Genomic DNA, 17,118 nt, shown 5'->3' on the forward strand with positions numbered 1-17,118 from the left:
CAGGTGCTGCTGTTAGCAGAGAACTGCAGCGGCCCAGGGTACTTTTCAGTGAGCACCAATGAGCAAACGTCTTCCTGCTTCTTCCTTTTTGGTGCTGGGTGTGAGAGCACAGTAGAGGTAGGAGCTAAGAAGGCAGCTTTTTCACCCTGCTGCGAATGCGTTGGCAGGAGGTTTTGGGAAAATAAGCAGATGACATATATCGCACTGTGGTGCTTGCTGAAAAGAACCCTAGACCAGTGCTGTTTTCTTTTAACAGAAGCACCAGCCTGGGGTATCAGGTAGGTTATTATCATTACAGAAGGGTGCCAACATTTCACACACCCCAGTGAATTAACCTTTTCTTCTCCCTTAGTGCCAAGTTCTTTAATATTAAACTGCTCATTTCTAAAGTGGTCACTCAAACACCCAACACAATATTTAGAAATAAAAGTTATAAATATATTTGCTTTTAAAGTCAGTTTGAGAAACCTTCCACGTTTGGAGGGCCAAATCCCTTCTTTAACCATATTCTAACTTGCCTTTATTTTGGTTATTGATAAAAGACTCATTATTCATTGCATCCAAAGACACAAACACTTATGAAAAACTTGGAACTGACTGTTATATACTGTGTTATAGTAGTACATGATTAGCCATACAGTGATGCATTGTAGAAACACAACGTAAAACTTGTGTATTTTGGGAAAATGAAATCTATAAATTAAAACTTGTTTGCTATAAAGCACAGGATGAAAAAAATCTACAATTAATACAAGTAAAAACAACATATGTTGTTCAGTAGATCGTTTTCTTAAGGGCGTTTTTTTTTTGTTTTTTTTTTAGTGCAAATACTTTGCAACAAATATAAAAAAAAATGTGGCATGAATATGTCATTTGCTTCTAATTTCTCATTATAGCATTTAATTTCAAATTGTACAGCCAAAATATTAGGCACCCCCTAGTGACTTAAATCGCCTACCTTTTCCCCCGGGCTGGTGCCCCTGTACGGAGAGAACAGCATCAGCCCGGGGTAGCTGCAGCGCTTCCTCCTTCCTGCTCCACGTGCGCACGCATGCGCAGTAGAGTGAAAAGCCGAACTTTAACAGAGAAGTTGGCTTTTCACTCTAATGCGCATGCGCCGGTCCCAGGAAAGCAGGAAAGAGGAAGCGCTCGCTACAGGTACCCCGGGCTGGTGTTGTTTTCTCCTAACAGGGGCACCAGCCCGGGGTACAAGGTAAGCGTTAAAGTCACTTGGGGGTGCCTAACATTTTGGTATCCCCAAGTGACTTAGCCTTTCCTTGTCCTTTTAGGGGCCCTGACAGACGAGGAGATTAGTCACCCACAAAAAATCTTCTCTATCTCAGGCGAAAAATCTCCTCCAAATGCCTTCACCAGCAATATAAATTGTAAATTGCTGGCAACTTCAGAAAGCCAAAGTAAAGCTTATGTTTTTCCACTGCAATTTACATGATTGCCAGTGGGAAGACATTTGGAGGAAATTAGTCATCCACGATAGAGGAGATTTGACGCTGGCAACTAATCTCCTCTTTTGTCATTGTCCTAATTGGTAAATGTATTTAAATAATCTTATAAAGGCAGAGCAAGTTTCAGGAAATGACCTACATAGTCTAGATAATATAGATAAGAAGCTGTGAGTATCAGAAAGGGATGTAGTCCTTCAGAAGAAATCCGATGCCTTCCTCCGTTTGGGCAAGTGAAGTAAGTTATCAGTGATAGACGTAGGATCTGGAGCAACAGGAGTCTGTGATGCAGTCCTCGCTGTGGGGGTGACAGTAGGTGTGTGAAGGCCTCTAGGAGTTTTGTAGGCTGGGGTTGCTGTGTGTGAAGGGGATGGTGTGTAGCTAGCTCTTAAAGCTTTATCTGTATATTTGTTAGAAGTCCTGTTTACGAGCCTCTGCAGTGCTGGAGACATTGATGGGTTTAGTCCTTTTGGGGTCAAACTGTATAAAAAAAATGAAAAAAGAATGAAAGAAATCCTGAGTTTCAAAGTTCATCCAATTTGTAACAAACCAAGTGGCAGTTGCCTAAATTGTTTATTTACCCTTCCTGTTCCATACTATATGAAACTGGTTGCACAGGTCAGGTGATGTATGTAATGCTGTACAAGGAAGATGTTGACTTGTTGTGATGCTCTTTATTAGCTAAGTGAATACATTTTTAATTGCAAGATTTTAAGGTCCATACTCAATTAATCCATATAACACTTACATATTTGGAGTAAAAACTTAAAGCGCCAATACCCCACAATAACACAGAGGGAGGATGTGTTGAATTACTCTCTCAACTCGCTTCACTAAGATGCTGGAATGAGCAATTAAAGCCTCCATAAAAATTAGGATTTGTTTTTTCTCATAATGTGTATTACAATAAAGACAGCAGCACCAGTCCGTAACTGACTATAGTGTAAATATTACAGTATTTTTGATATAGTGCTATACACTCACCTTGCTAAATTCTCTGTTACTTTTCTTAATGCTTCTTCCTTCTTTGCTCTGTTTTTGGCTGCTGCCTCAGTTGCCATTTTAAGCCCAAGACGTTCCCTTCGACCTGGCTCCAATATCTAATCCAAAAAGAACAAGGTTAAAATGCAGTCAGTATAGCATATACAGATCAGAATAAGAAAATTCTGAAACTGAAGTTATAAAAAAAATATTTAATATTTATTGCTTGCTAATTTTAACTCTAGTTTAAGCGTTCATACTAGATAAACACTGCAAAACTGTAAAGCTTTGTACAATAGGTTTCAATGTTAAACTGCAAAAATAATTTAAAAAAAAATTCTGTAAAATTTGATACTCAAGCAGGCTGAATAAAAACACAGAACCCTACAACACTAATTAGCTCATTATGGATGCTGCCATAACCAAAAATGTAATAATGAGCTTCTAAGCTGCAGGTAACACATGCCAGATCATTTGCACAAAATATTTCCCGCTGACAGCAGCTTCTGCCGGAGGTATATTTATAAATTTATTATGAACAACTATTTGTAAACTGCCAACATATTCTGCAGTGCTGTACATTACACGAGTGTATCTACCAAACATTTACATCAAATACAAAAATATGATAACAGGTAGGGAGGGCCCTGCTCAATAGAGCTTAAAAAAGAAGTGTGTTATTTTTTGCATAGCTTCTGGTCTTGCAATTTAATTGAAACATTGGGTAGGGGAAATCCCTATGGTGGCAGAAATTTGTACTACTTTTCTATTTTGTAGATGCTGCATTGAACCCACTAAATAATACTTCCACACCTTCTTAAAGGGGTTGTTCACCTTCAATGTCCAAATCTTATTAAACCACCCACCCCCAGCACAGGGTCTGTGCAGAAGTGAAGGATCAGAAATGATTCTAGGTGAATATCTATTCAGCTGCACATTTTTTGTTCATTATGTACTGTATATGGCAAATATTGTTCGATTTGTGTATGTTGTACAAAGGTGAACAACCCCTTAAATGCCATAGAAATGCTAATGCTTGTTCACTAGAAACCCTCACAGATTTCCTCTGTCAAAGAACGGCTTCACAAAAGAAATAATTACAGATAAAGAGCTGATTTTATTGCAAAAACGCTTTAATGGATGAAATTTAATATATGAATTTAACATATTCATAAATGTAAAGTGATAAGTGTAAGGTAATATTTTTTTCTGCATCAAGTTGCCACTTGAAGCTAATGCCTTTGAAATTCTTCCAATAGTACTCAACTTCTTCCCCATATTTTCCATATTACCTTATCAAACCACTGCCAACTTCCCACTCCTTAGCACACTTTCCTTCTTTCTCTTTCTTTAATAAAAATTAAACTATTTGTGCTGCCTTGAAACAATATTAGTCGTTGACTGGCCTCGATTTGCCAGAATATACTGATTTTATTGTTTTTTTTAATACATGTTATTATACTATTGTAAAATTAATACATAAAAATTACCCCAAGCCATACAGATGCCAGTTCACCCTCACTGAGTATCATGTATCCAATACATTGTGTTATAACAGCTAGTACCAAATAATTTGATACCTTAAAAGATGGTCCAGGTGTTTTCTCCATGTATGGTGTTTCTGATCCATCGATCCTAAAGGGTGTGCTCTCAACTTCACCCCAAGTCATAAGTGGTGATTCATTAACTCCTATTAAAATAGAACATAGCTCATGAAGTATACCAGTAGTTATAACAGTGATCCCCAACCAGTGGCTCTGGGGCAACATGTTGCTCCCCAACCCCTTGGATGTTGCTCTCAGTGTCCCCAAACCAGGCAGTTATTTTTGAATTCCTGACTTGATGGCAAGTTTAGGTTAATTAAAAACAAGATTTACTACCAAATAAAGACTCCTGTAAGCTGATAGTGTGCATAGAAGCTACCTAATAACCAATCTTAGCCCTTTTTTGGCACCTCCATGAACTTTTATGATGCTTGTGTTGCTCTCCAAGTCTTTTTACATTTGACTGTGGCTCACGTGTAAGAAAGGTTGGGGACCCCTGAGTTATAATAAAAATATAATACTAGTATAAAGAGTAGTAAAAATAAATATAAAAATATATTTAGACCAACTGAGTTATGTTCACAACATACTTTGTCTTTTGGATTGTGGGTGAAAACACAAATGTGGTGAGAGCAAAAGAGCAATGAAAAAAAAAGGATAGAAAAAAAACATGGTAGCTCTTGCCTGCTGTTGCAGCTGCAACCAAGTGTTACACACCACTAGCATCCTTTGAAGCAGATTTATTTTTAATCCATGAAGATAATTTATTATATAAATATAGGTATGAAAATGCATACTTTCGAGTTTTCGTGCCGATATCCACACTATGGGGCTGATTTACTAATCCACGAATCCGAATGGGAAAAAATCAGATTGGAAACGAACATTTTGCGACTTTTTCGTAGCTGTTCCGACTTGCGTGAATTGTCGCGACTTTTGCATAGCCATTATGACTTTCGTGAATTGTCGGGACTTTTTCATAGCCATTATGACTTTCGTGAATTGTCGCGACTTTTGCATAGCCATTACAACTTTCGCGAATTGTCGCGACTTTTTCGTATTGAGCGCTCGAAAAATTTGCGAAAAAGTCGCAAAATACCAATCATTACAAAAAAAACGCATTCGGACGCTTTTCGGACGTTCGTGGATTAGACAGGCCCACTGTCAATGGAGCTACAGGAAGGAGTGCATGACAGCGGATCAGCCTTCCTCTACCTGTATACAAAATGCAGGCGGAGAAAGCAGATGATCTGCTCCGTTTGCATCTGGCTGAAAAGAGAATACTATCGTCAGGTAAAAGAATTTACTTTAGGACCATGCAAGTAACAAGACTACACTCATTGTGACCAGTGTAAGGAAAGAAGGCTTTATATTTGATTCATGTTATATTGCTACTAAACACAAAAGCAGATTACTATAATGTGCGAAACCCCCAGTAATTTGGCAACATACTTTGGGTGCTTATATACATGCAAAATCACATGTTTTACCTGGAGCTGGAGAAGGTGTGGCAACAAATCCAAAGCCGTTGACCTTTGGAGATTCCTGAGGTATCAACTCCTTTCCATCAGGACCAACCTTTCCTTGTTTGTACTGCCAACAGAAAGAAAAGGAGTCAGAATGTTTAGTTATTGTTAGTACATTGCAAGGAAGTTAACGTGTACACCCTTTCTATAGTCTAATGTTAGAAAACTTAAAAACCAAAAAGAGGTCTGCCATTTTGTATACCATTATTTTTCCTTAGCATAGCTGATGGAATAAGCGATAAAGACAAAGGTTATTGGTACCTGTGCATTAAGAGCTGCTGCCTGTTGTAGCTGTGTTTTACTTAGCGCTTGACTGAAGGGGTCTTTCTGGAGCCTGGTGTTTCTATGAACGACTTCTCGAGGCTTCTTGAATATGTTATCTTTATCTGGGACACCTGTAAATAGATAATTATTCTCTACAATAAATAAATTCAAGCAGACACAGCCAGGACAATAGTAGAACTGTGTTCTACTACCTGGAACTGTAGACAAGAGACTAGCCTACTGTGCAGTAAAAAATAGCAGAAGAAAAGAACAAGCAACTAGACAGCAAAAAGTGCACAGGTAAGTACAAAGCATCCTGACTGGATGAAGTCATGATACAAAAGTTATTCTATAAGCACTCTAAAGATATTGCATCCTTTGCAGACCCATTTAGAAAACATTTTTCTTGTGTATGTTTTGACTTCTCTGAATAAATTATGCCATGTGGTAGATTCAATCAAAATGAGCTATAAAGGACAGATAAGCACAACTAGTTCTGAGTTAATGCATTTTGGAAAACTAGATCTCAATATTACACGTATTTCCAAAATTTACTGTTTGAAATGGTCGCCAAACATAGTACTATTGCCCCTTCTTTATAACAAATAGATCATTTTAGTCCCTTTCTTGGGTAGATTTATCAAAATTAGAATTTTTGATTTTGAGGTTTTTCTTTTTAATTCTAAACTCAAAAATTTCAAATGTGAGCTTATTTTGTGGAAAAAATGTATGCTTGAAACCTCAATTTCTTAAAAACCTAAACCTTAAAAAACAACTTACAATAAAATCCCATTCTAGTCTTCATTTTCAACAAGTCTGGCTAATTTCATATTAATCTCAAAAACTTAAAGGAGAAGGAAAGGCTAAGTCACTTGGGGGTGCCGAAATTTTAGGCACCCCCAAATGACTTAGATCACTTACCTTTTACCCCGGGCTGGTGCCCCTGTACGGAGAGAACAGCACCAGCCCGGGGTAGCAGCGAGCGCTTCCTACTTCCTATTCGCATGCGCCGGCCCATGGATTTCGTCAGCAGAAGAAAAAGGAAGGAGGAAGCGCTTCCTGCAGGTGGCCTGGGCTGATGCTTTTTTCTCCTAACAGGGGCACCAGCCCAGGGTACAAGTTAAGCGATCTAAGTCACTTGGGGGCGCCTAACATTTTGGCACCCCCAAGTGACTTATCCTTTCCTTCTCCTGTAAATTGCTTTTAAACCTTAAATTGGAATGTTAATAAATCTTCCCCTTACTATTAGAAGACACTATTATATTCTGAAATGCACTGCACTAGTAAATTTGTCAAAACTGCAAACATTCCACACCATATGTAAATGTTTACTTTTCAATTAACATTTAGAACAGGGTACTGTGCCCAAAAACCAAGGAGAGGGGGGACAAAGAGTACTTCTTTATAGGAACACTGTTATGGGAAACCATGTTTTGTTTTTTTTTGTTTTTTTTAAATGCATTAGTTAATATAGCTTCTCCTGCAGAATCCTGCATTGAAATCCATTTTTGAAAATTGCAAACAGATTTTTTTATATGAAATTTCACATGGGGCTAGTCATATTCTTTAATTCCCAGGGTGCCACAGCCATGTGACCGTGCTCTGATAAACTTCAGTCACTGTTTACTGCAGCGCTGCAAGTTGAAATGATATCACCCCCCCCAGCAGGCGATCAGCAGAACAATGGGAAGGCAGCAAGATAGCAGCCCCAATTATATAGCACTCAATAGTAAGAAATCCAAGTCCGTCTTGGGACTCCTCCAGTTACATGGAAGTGGGAGAAACAACAGGTTATCTGAAAGCAGTTCTTATGTGTAGTGCCGGCTCCTTACAAAAGCACTAAGATAGTTGCCTACACACCATTATTATAACCAAACAAAACTACATTTGTTGGTTCAAGAATAACATTTTAAATGGTAGAGTAAATTATTTGCTATGTAAACAGTGTAATTTAGAAATAAAAAGGACACCATAAAAATCGTGACAGAATCCCTTTAGAAAGAACCACTGTGTGTAAAAAAAACTGGTAATGCAGTCAAAGACATTCCATGAAATGGCTAGCGGCATCTCTTGCTAATCTAACAAAATCTACTAATTTGTGGATGTAGCTTCAAGCAAGCAAATGTGTCAAATAACTATTTTAAAATATTTAAAATAGAACTTAAGAAGAAATGTAGTCTTCAGTCCTCAGTTATTGCAACAAAAGACTGAGATTTTCTTTGAGCATATGTGAGTTAATAGCAATTCAGCCTAAACTTCTGCCTGCCAACAACCTATCTACTGCAGCTCTGCCCAAATAAATCCTAGGTGTTTGGCCAAGCCAAATCAGACCCATTTACAAAATGTGAATATAAAACACTGGACAAATAAAGGGAGATCATTTAAATATGGGTAGATATTGCTCCAGCTCACACATGCTCATTATGCAGGGAAACGTAACTGATCCTACATCACATGCATTGGCATAATGGGCCAGCTGGTGCACTCACTCATTATACACATGCATATAGCCCAATACAAAGCTCTACTCAGGTGTTGTGTTGAGGTCAGAACAAAAAATATGGCATGTGGGAAATAATTTTCATGTGCTCTTTAGTGTTCCTGTACTTTCTCCTCACCCCACATTTACAAAACATACCTGCAGGATAATACATAAGAGAGTTTTGGGCTTTGTACTCCCATGTGTCCAGACCAGCCTTCCCACACTCTATGGCTTGCATCTCAGCTGAAGGCAGAGCCAGGTTCTTTTGGAGTCTCTGAAAAGTAAGAAATAAGGCTCAGTGCCAGTCCTTAGAAGACAGCTCTTATGACAATACTTAACTTTTAATTTTACTCACATAAGCAGTTCTGTCATTCTGCATTTGCACAAGATTTTGCAAGATTAATTGAGTAACTGAGATAAGAAAGTTTAATAAGCCAAAGGAACAACCAGCCTTCAAATACGACAAAAAGAATGCTGGCAGAGAAAAAGAGGTCACCAGCTCCTGCCCCATGTCTGTAGTGACATCAATGGCTTGCTCCTTTCAATGTGCACAGGGGATATATTTCTGCATAGCCATCTCAGATATGCATATTTGGATGAAAATCCACCCATGTAAATAGTAACAGGCACATGCCAGTGATGTTTCTTACTAAGAACACAAATCAGACTTGGGTTATATCCATTTTCTGCATCAGTGTTTTGCTGTTGACAAAAAAAAACATAGGAATAGGCCTTCTCAGACCCAATCTGACATCCGCCTAAAAGGTTTTATAAAAAGACAAAAACACAATTCTGTACCCTAGGGCAGTGCTGTCCAACTGGCGGCCCCCCTCTGTGTGGCCCCCCACTTGTCTGGCTGCTTTGATGGCTTACCTTTCTGTAAGCTTTAAATGGTATCAGTACTGAGATTAACTGGCCCCCTGCATGGTTCTCACCTCAGATTCAGGCTGTAATCCCCTGTATTGTTTAAAAATGTAATCCCCTGTGTTTTTCACACCTACTGTAGGTACCTATGCAGGTACTGCCTGGACTATGCTACCTGTGTGTATGGCACACACAGGGAGCATAGGGCAGGCAGAGTATGGCACACACAGGCAGGGTAGGGCAGGGAGGGTATGGTACACACAGGCAGGGTAGGGCAGGCAGAGTATGGCACACACAGGCAGGACAGGGCAGGCAGAGTATGGCACACACAGGCAGGGTAGGGCAGGCAGAGTATGGTACACACAGACAGCATAGGACAGGCAGAGTGCTGCCTGTGTGTGCCTTACTCTGCTTTCCCTATGCTGCCTGTGGAAGGTGATCCTGGCAGGGGTTTGTTGTGGGAGTTTGTTAGCAGTTGGAAATAGTCATTATATGGTCCCTAAGGTGTGTAATTATGTACGGGGGGTTGCTGTGCTATCCACAGGGGAGGGGGAGGCATATGGAATTTAAGGGTATATCTTAATATGACATAATTCTTTCACATATGAATGATGGTTGAGATACCCACAGTAAGGACCAAGCATTTAAGATTTTGCTGTGCTACCACCATTGTGATAAAATAGGTGTGGTTGGAAGTGGGTGTGGTTTCAAAAAGGGGAGTGGTCAAAACTGGCTTCCATTAGCGGCCCTCCACCATGTATGCTAGAGAAATTCCGGCCCTCGGCACCATTGAAGTTGGACAGCACTGCCCTAGGGAATACATATACTGAAAAATAAATTCTATATCCTGCAACTGGGTGAGAAGGAATGTGGGGGTTATAGCAACCCTTTCAAGCAGTAAGTCCAAAACTGGATGTGAACAGTGATGAACACTCCTTTGGGTATAGACAAACAGGAAAAACTGAAATCTGTTAACACTTGTGTTAGTGTGTAAAGACATGCAGAAAAATCCACTGTACATCAGTGGGTACTCTTTAAATGACCATTCCCCATACCTCTTTATACTCTTCTTCTGCCTCATAAAGCCAAGCATGTTTGCTCTTCTCCTTCTCTTTAGCAACTTCCATTATCTGTTCAAAAGAAGCATTATCCTCACTTGTGTGTCTGGCCAAAAAGTTGTCCAAACCAGGAAGCTTGTCAACATTCTTTTCTGTTATTGCTCCATCTGCTGTAAAATATATTTTAATGTAAACAAGCAGTGTGAAAAAGTAGTGAATATTTTGCTTTCAATTTTGTCATATTAAAAAAAAAATAGATAATCACTTACCTTCCTCTCCTGTTCTTTGGACAGTGGCCATGGAGGGAGTGCCAGGAACTCCAGCAGGAGTTTCAAAGGTTGCTGGTGTTACATCTGCAAAAAACATAAAGAGTTGTACAAATCTCCCATATGTGCATTTGACACATTTACAACTAAATACAGGTATGGGATCCCTTATCCGGAAACCCATTATCCAGAAAGTTCCGAATTATGGAATGGCCATCTCCCATAGACTCCATTATAAGCAAATAATTCTAATTTTTAAAAATGATTTCCTTTTTCCCTGTAATAATAAAACAGTACCTTGTACTTGATCCCAACTAAGATATAATTAATCCTTATTGGAGGCAGAACAGTCCTATTGGGTTTATTAAATATTTAAATGATTTTTAGCAGACTTAAGTTATGGAGATCCAAATTACGGAAAGATCCCTTATCCGGAAAAGCCCAGGTCCCGAGCATTCTGGATAATAGGTCCCATACCTGTATTATGACTCAGCAAACAGCCTTAGGGCAAGTCTTATTTAATTCATTATCCTCAACACCAGATGGGGCAATTAGTCGCTGCGCACGAAAACCACGCTCGTGAATAGTGATGAGCGAATCTGTCAAAAGATTCACAAAACGGCGAAAATTCCATGTGCACCGGATTTTGTCGCCCATTTCGCAAAACAAGCCACCAATGGCGAAACTCGAAAATTCACAGCAAATCCATGCCTGCCAAATTATTTTGCCCATCACTTCTCGTGAAGAATAATCTCTGTGCACAGATATACAATTCACTGCATTTGCATGGTACCGTGCAGGACCAGTCCCCACGACTTTTCCAACAGGTGATTAGTTGCTGTGACTGGATTTTAAAAATCACGCCAACTAATCACCCCATCTGTCTTCGCCCTAACACAGCAGAGCGTACAATATAAGATCCCTAGTATGTATGCACATACACTAGGGTCAGTTTCAAGAACCAGTTAACCTGACAGTCTAAGGTAGGCCTAGAAAACAAAAAGTTATAAAAAGATGCTGCTTTTAATTTAATTTAAAAATAAAATCTATATTAATGTATATTGGAAAGGTAGGGTAGGCATAAAATTACACTTTCTTTAAATAATACATTTTGGGAAGTTTTTTATCTTTCATTCTGATTTCCAAACTTCTGCCTCATTGATAGGGTACAAAAACCCCAGCAACCAGTTATCACTCTAAATTCCAAGTTTTACAGCCGGAACACAAAATAATGTAAACAAAAAAAAAGCTATTTTATCTTTAAAATATGTCAGTGTATACTGTAAAAACCTGGGAATATTTTTAGCTAGAATTAAAATTGGTATTAATAAACATATTCCCAAGTTTTCAATGCGACTGCCACCCACTTCCATTGCTGTCTCCTACCTTAAACCTTTTTCTCACTGCTCCAGTCTTGGAAATTCTATACCTATTGCAGTCTTTAAAAAAACAAACTCATCTGACAATTAATATTTACATTTATATATGTAGTAATGTTTCGGAATTATTTAAGCCAGGCTGCTACTCCCTATCTCGCATGGGAATAATGTGTAAAGCTTGTCTCGAAACCCAAAGTAATCAATTAGCTAGTAGCAATTACTGTTTACTGATTGGCGGCTACAAATTGCTACATTTTAGACATTTTATTACATTAACCCATTAGATGTTGTTTCTAAGCAGGCAAGCCCATTATTTAAAACCCAAGCAGCATTTGCATTAATTAAGTAGCATGAATATAAAATATATAAGTAACAGGATCTTCCCCATGAGCTCATTAGTAATATAAACTTACAAGGCAGTGGAGTATCCTGAGCTGATTTGCCCAAGGTGGAGCCAAACTTAATGGAAATCTGTCTCATCTTCTCAAGGTCTCCACATTCCTCTGCTTCCAAATATTCCTTCTGAGCCCGCAACTTCTCAACATCTGGGAAGAAATCTCTCTGAATGATTTTCTGAAGATTCTGCATGAAGATAGAGAAAAACAAAAAGGTGGTTTTTACAAACCACATATACTGTTTGCTATGCCGTACAAAAGACAAGCTAGACAAAGACTTACTTATGTAATCACACTTTATATAATAAAAATCAAGATTTGTCTAACCACTGAAACTGAATCTCTAAAACGGAGCATATGATGTCCACACACTCCACATATTCCTCATTAAAAAAAAAACACAAAAGAAAAGTTGTATTTCATGTTATGAATTCCAAGTTTAGGGGGTTAATGTGGCATTTCATTTAGGCATTAATCTGCTGATAAGGGTACAAGCATTTTAGAAAATATAGGGTTTCTATTTAAATCCTATTTTTTTGGGAGTTTTTTTTAATACAATTGCTCTCAGTAGTGGGAACCCATCAAAAACTAGCAAGCAGGCTCTTGTTCCAATTACTCTTTTCATTTATACATCCATAACATGTTGCTTTAACTTTGAGTGGCATGCATTAAAAGGAGAACCAGTGGGCTATTATCAAACTATATAGGGGTTATGTAAGGTACTAAGTTTGCCCATGTGCAGTAAGCCATAGTAAACAATGAGCAGGTAGCATTTACTGATCACCTTTTAAAAGCAAACATCTTATTGGTTGCTATGGGTTACTGCAGATGGGTAAACATGTAGGGGTCAAGGGTAAGGGCCCACGGTGAAATTAGTCGCCCATGGTTAGATCTCGGCTACAGTGGGAGACTTATCTCCAAGAAATTCCTTTCCATCGGCAATAAAGTGAATGGCCGGTGGGAAAGTTGCATTAAATTTTCACCTGCAGAAGGAACTTTGTGCCTGATGATACCACTGACATTTGCTTATAGCTGAGCTCCACTGTCTTCTATGATAATATATATTTAACAGTTAATATTAAAAAAAAACCTGTGATTATTGGTTGAAGTAGTTGCTCTATTGTCAAAGGGGCATTTGCCCGTCTCATGTAATTTAGTTTAGGTAACTTGCCATGCGTGTGAATATTATAGGGCCAGTGCTCAGTTTTTCGGCACAGTACTGCAAAGACTCTACGACATCGCACTGATCTGACAGCTGTCCCCAAAAACACACTCAAGAGCACATTCCTTCTCATGTCACCGTATCCCCCGTGACTTACCTGTATATACGTCTCTTCACACAGCACCTTCTTCTTTGGCCTGCTGCTCTCTGCTGCCTCAGGGACTTCTCTTTGTATGTCTAAAGCTCCTGCTCCAGGCTTGTGTTTCACTAATGCCCCAGTGTTTTCACTCTCCGCTCCAGGGGCTGCCATCCCGCGGTACTGACACAGAGACACCAGCACACAAACGCTCACATATATAAAGCCACAAGGATTCTTGCTGTGTATAGACGTCTAAAAAACAAATCGCAATCCCACCGCAATATAACTACATTCAGCAGACCCTCTCCGACACCATACAACCACAACGCATTCCGGAAGATGAAGCGCAATAGCGTATTGCATTCTGGGAAACGTAGTTGTAACGTGAGTAAATTGCCGGAAGTTGTAGTGTGGGATGCGGGGAACCTTCCAGCAATGAATTCATACAGGAGTCAATACAATAATAACAAAAGGGATAAATACCAAATATAATTATATTCAAGTTTAAATGCTGAGTAGGAAAGAGACCAGGGAAAGGAATTCCATTCCTTATAAAATTTACATTTTTTTTCCTCGGGTTTTCAGACTATTCACTTATTTTATAGGTACAGTTTGATTTTGCTTGTTTGCTTACAATTCATATTTGTATTACATACTGACACGGTATTTTATATCCTGTAGTTAATGTTATGTCACTTTATGTGATTTACAAAAGTATGGAACTATACCTCCCAACATTTTGAAAATGGAAAGAGGGACAAAAAGAAATGCCACACATAGCAAGGTGAATTTCATTTTTTGGGGTCTTGTTTTATGTGTTATTACAGTTTTGTTTAAAAAATGCTGAAATTGCCCTTTAAGCTGCAAGTCAGTTCCCCACAAGAGACCTGTTTAGCTTATAAGTTACAATTGTATTTCAGTGCAGGTGAAGCTTGTTAACTTTTTGGGCTCTCTGCCAAAAGCTACTTTTTAATTAAGTTTGAGAAACATTTGTATCTTTTTTGGTCTTCAGTGCAATGAAAAGGGCAATGAGGGACTTTTCAGTAAGAATCCAGGACTGCAGGCTGAGCTGTCAAAACAGGGCCGGAACTAGGGGTAGACAGACAGGCACCTGCCTAGGGCACAACGATTGGGGGGCGCCAGGCAGGAACCTCTCTTGCCTACCCCGTAGTCCACGCTACCTTGTCATTGCCCCCGCCGCTTGTCATTACGCGGTGGGGGCAATGACCTCCCCCTGTGCTTGATGGAACTGCACATGCGCGCCAAAGCACACACGAGGGCGGGGAAAGTGCAGGGAAGAGGTGACCGACCGCATTGCCTAGGATGGCCGGTCAGCTTGGCCCGCCTCTGGTTGGGAGCTGTTTGAGGTGCCTTGAGAATGTTTATGATCATTATGATTTAATTAGCATGCATACAAGGACATGCCTTTCAGAGGGGCTGCTGTAAGATGCCATAGACAGTAACTATTTAGTGGGCTGGTGGAGGGCTTTTTGGGTCTCTGTGTACTTGAAATGCCAGGGCCTGTTTGGAATCCCTGGGCCTGGTTTGCAACCCTGCTAAATGCATATACACTACTAATGTTTTGTAAAACATTGTAATGATCTTTGTCTAATAAAGACATGATCTTTGTCTAATAAATTACATATTTGTAATCTTACAATAGGCATTTTACAATAGGCATTTCACAACCTTACTGCATTCAGGCTTGCTGCATCAAGCTCCAGAAGGGGGAGCCGTTCACCTTAGGATATTCTCTTTGCAAATAGAGGAGAACACCAGAATGTAGATGTTCTGCTCGGTGAATTTGTTGCACACTTGTACAGCAAAATATATTTCACATGTTGTGTTGTTTAAGTCTGCAATAAATTGTACTGTATATCTGCCTTGTGGTGATCTCCTTGTCACTTGCAAAAAGTATATTTTGAATCTTCTCTATTCACATGTTGTATTGATTGATTACAAGGATACTGGCACTTTTTTCTCAGCACAACAAGCAATAAAAAGCATCACTACTTTGTAAGGTTAATGGCACATTGGTAGCTGATCCACTACCTTCCATCCCATTTCTCTGTGTGCACTGCTAAATATGCTCTCAGTGTGTTAAGTGGTAAATCCAGTGCATACAGATAGAGGGGATGGAAGGCAGCAGATAGGCTTTTCTCCTGGCCTATCTCTGACCTGTTTGTTATTAGCACAATGGCTGAGAGGTTTAAACCCCATAACTTATTTTTTGCCAATACACACAATATTTTGGGCCCCACCTCCAGAGTTAAAAGGGTGGAAGTCACTAAAAAGGTAATTAAAAGTGGTAATAGAATAGAGGCAATCCTATAATGCATTGTGAAGATAAGAGATAAGGGTGTACTCCAAGCATGTTACAGAGTCACTAAAAGACAATTCCATTCCCTAAACCTAACCTAAATAACTACATTTATAGTAAAGGTGTAACCTTTAAAACTATCATTAAAATTTTAGTAGTATTTAATGTGGCCCCTTACCAGATAGACAGCTTTGGGCTTCCTCTCTGTAGAAGGTGGTTGCTGGACCCCAAATTCATTCCATTAAAGGGGTAGTTCACCTTTATGTTCATTTTTTGTGTGTATTAAAATGAAATATTCTCAGCAACGTTTTAGTTGGTCTTCATTTTTTTTTTTTTTTTTAGTTTTTTAATTATTTGCCTTCCTCTTCTGACTCTTTACAGCTTTCAAGTGAGGGATCACTGACCCCAGAAGCAAAAAACTATTGTTCCGTAAGGGTACAATTTTATTGTTATTGTGTTATATTTAGGGATGCACTGAATCCAGTATTTAAGGATCTGGCTGAACCCTGAATCCTTTGCAAAAGAATTGGCCAAATACCGAACAAATCCTGATTTGCATATGTAAATTAGGAAAAGGAAGGGATAAGACAAATATGTGTGTGGCAAAACATTTTCAGTTTTTGTGTTTATGTGACAAAAAGTCATGTGATTTTAAGGATTCCAATTCGGTTCAGCCAAAAGCATGGATTCGGCTGAATCCTTCTAAAAGGCCAAGCTTGGCCAAATCCCGAAGTGAATCCTGTATTTGGTGAATTGCTGGTTATAGTCTGTTACTTTTTCTGTTCAGGCATTTCCTATTCATATTCCAATCTCCTACTCACAACAATACTTGGTTGTTAGGATAATTTGGACCCGAGCAATCAGATAGCTGCTGAAATTCCAAACTGAAGAGCTGCTGAACAAAAAGTTTAATAGTCCAAGAACCACACATAATCAAAAATGAACACCAATTGTAAATTGTCTAAGAATATCATTCTCTACATCATTCTAAAATTTTATTAATGGAATACTGTCAAGGAAAAACGTGTCTTTTTTTTAATACACATCCATTAATAGAGCTTCTCTAGCAGAATACTGCATTGAATCCATTTCCAAACAGTTTTTTTTATTTCATTTTAAAATGTCACATGGGGCTAGCCATGTTTTTCACTTACCAGGATACCACGGCCATGTGACCTGTACTGATAAACTTCAGTGACACTTTATTGGTGCACTGCAAGTTGGATTGATCACCCCCCTCCCCTCCCCCCCAGCAACCGATCAGTGGAACAATGGGAT

General features: G+C 39.0%; 1 protein-coding gene across 2 annotated transcripts; it reads right to left on the reverse strand.

Moving 5' to 3' along the window:
• Window positions 1–1,540: 1,540 nt before the first annotated feature.
• On the reverse strand, window positions 1,541–13,885 carry ess2 (ess-2 splicing factor homolog). 2 transcript variants are annotated; one of them, XM_012955528.3, is made up of 10 exons: window positions 13,539–13,885; window positions 12,238–12,406; window positions 10,449–10,532; window positions 10,177–10,349; window positions 8,414–8,531; window positions 5,773–5,906; window positions 5,476–5,578; window positions 4,022–4,131; window positions 2,445–2,560; window positions 1,541–1,940 (listed from the first exon to the last, which is right to left on the reverse strand). In XM_012955528.3, the coding sequence occupies exons 1-10, from the start codon at window positions 13,689–13,691 to the stop codon at window positions 1,658–1,660; spliced, it is 1,443 nt and encodes a 480-aa protein (XP_012810982.1). In that variant the 5' UTR covers window positions 13,692–13,885; the 3' UTR covers window positions 1,541–1,657.
• Between the last annotated feature and the right edge of the window lie 3,233 nt (window positions 13,886–17,118).

The sequence above is a fragment of the Xenopus tropicalis genome, chromosome 1 (assembly GCF_000004195.4).
Source record: "Xenopus tropicalis strain Nigerian chromosome 1, UCB_Xtro_10.0, whole genome shotgun sequence".
NCBI classification, from domain to species: Eukaryota; Metazoa; Chordata; class Amphibia; order Anura; family Pipidae; genus Xenopus; species Xenopus tropicalis.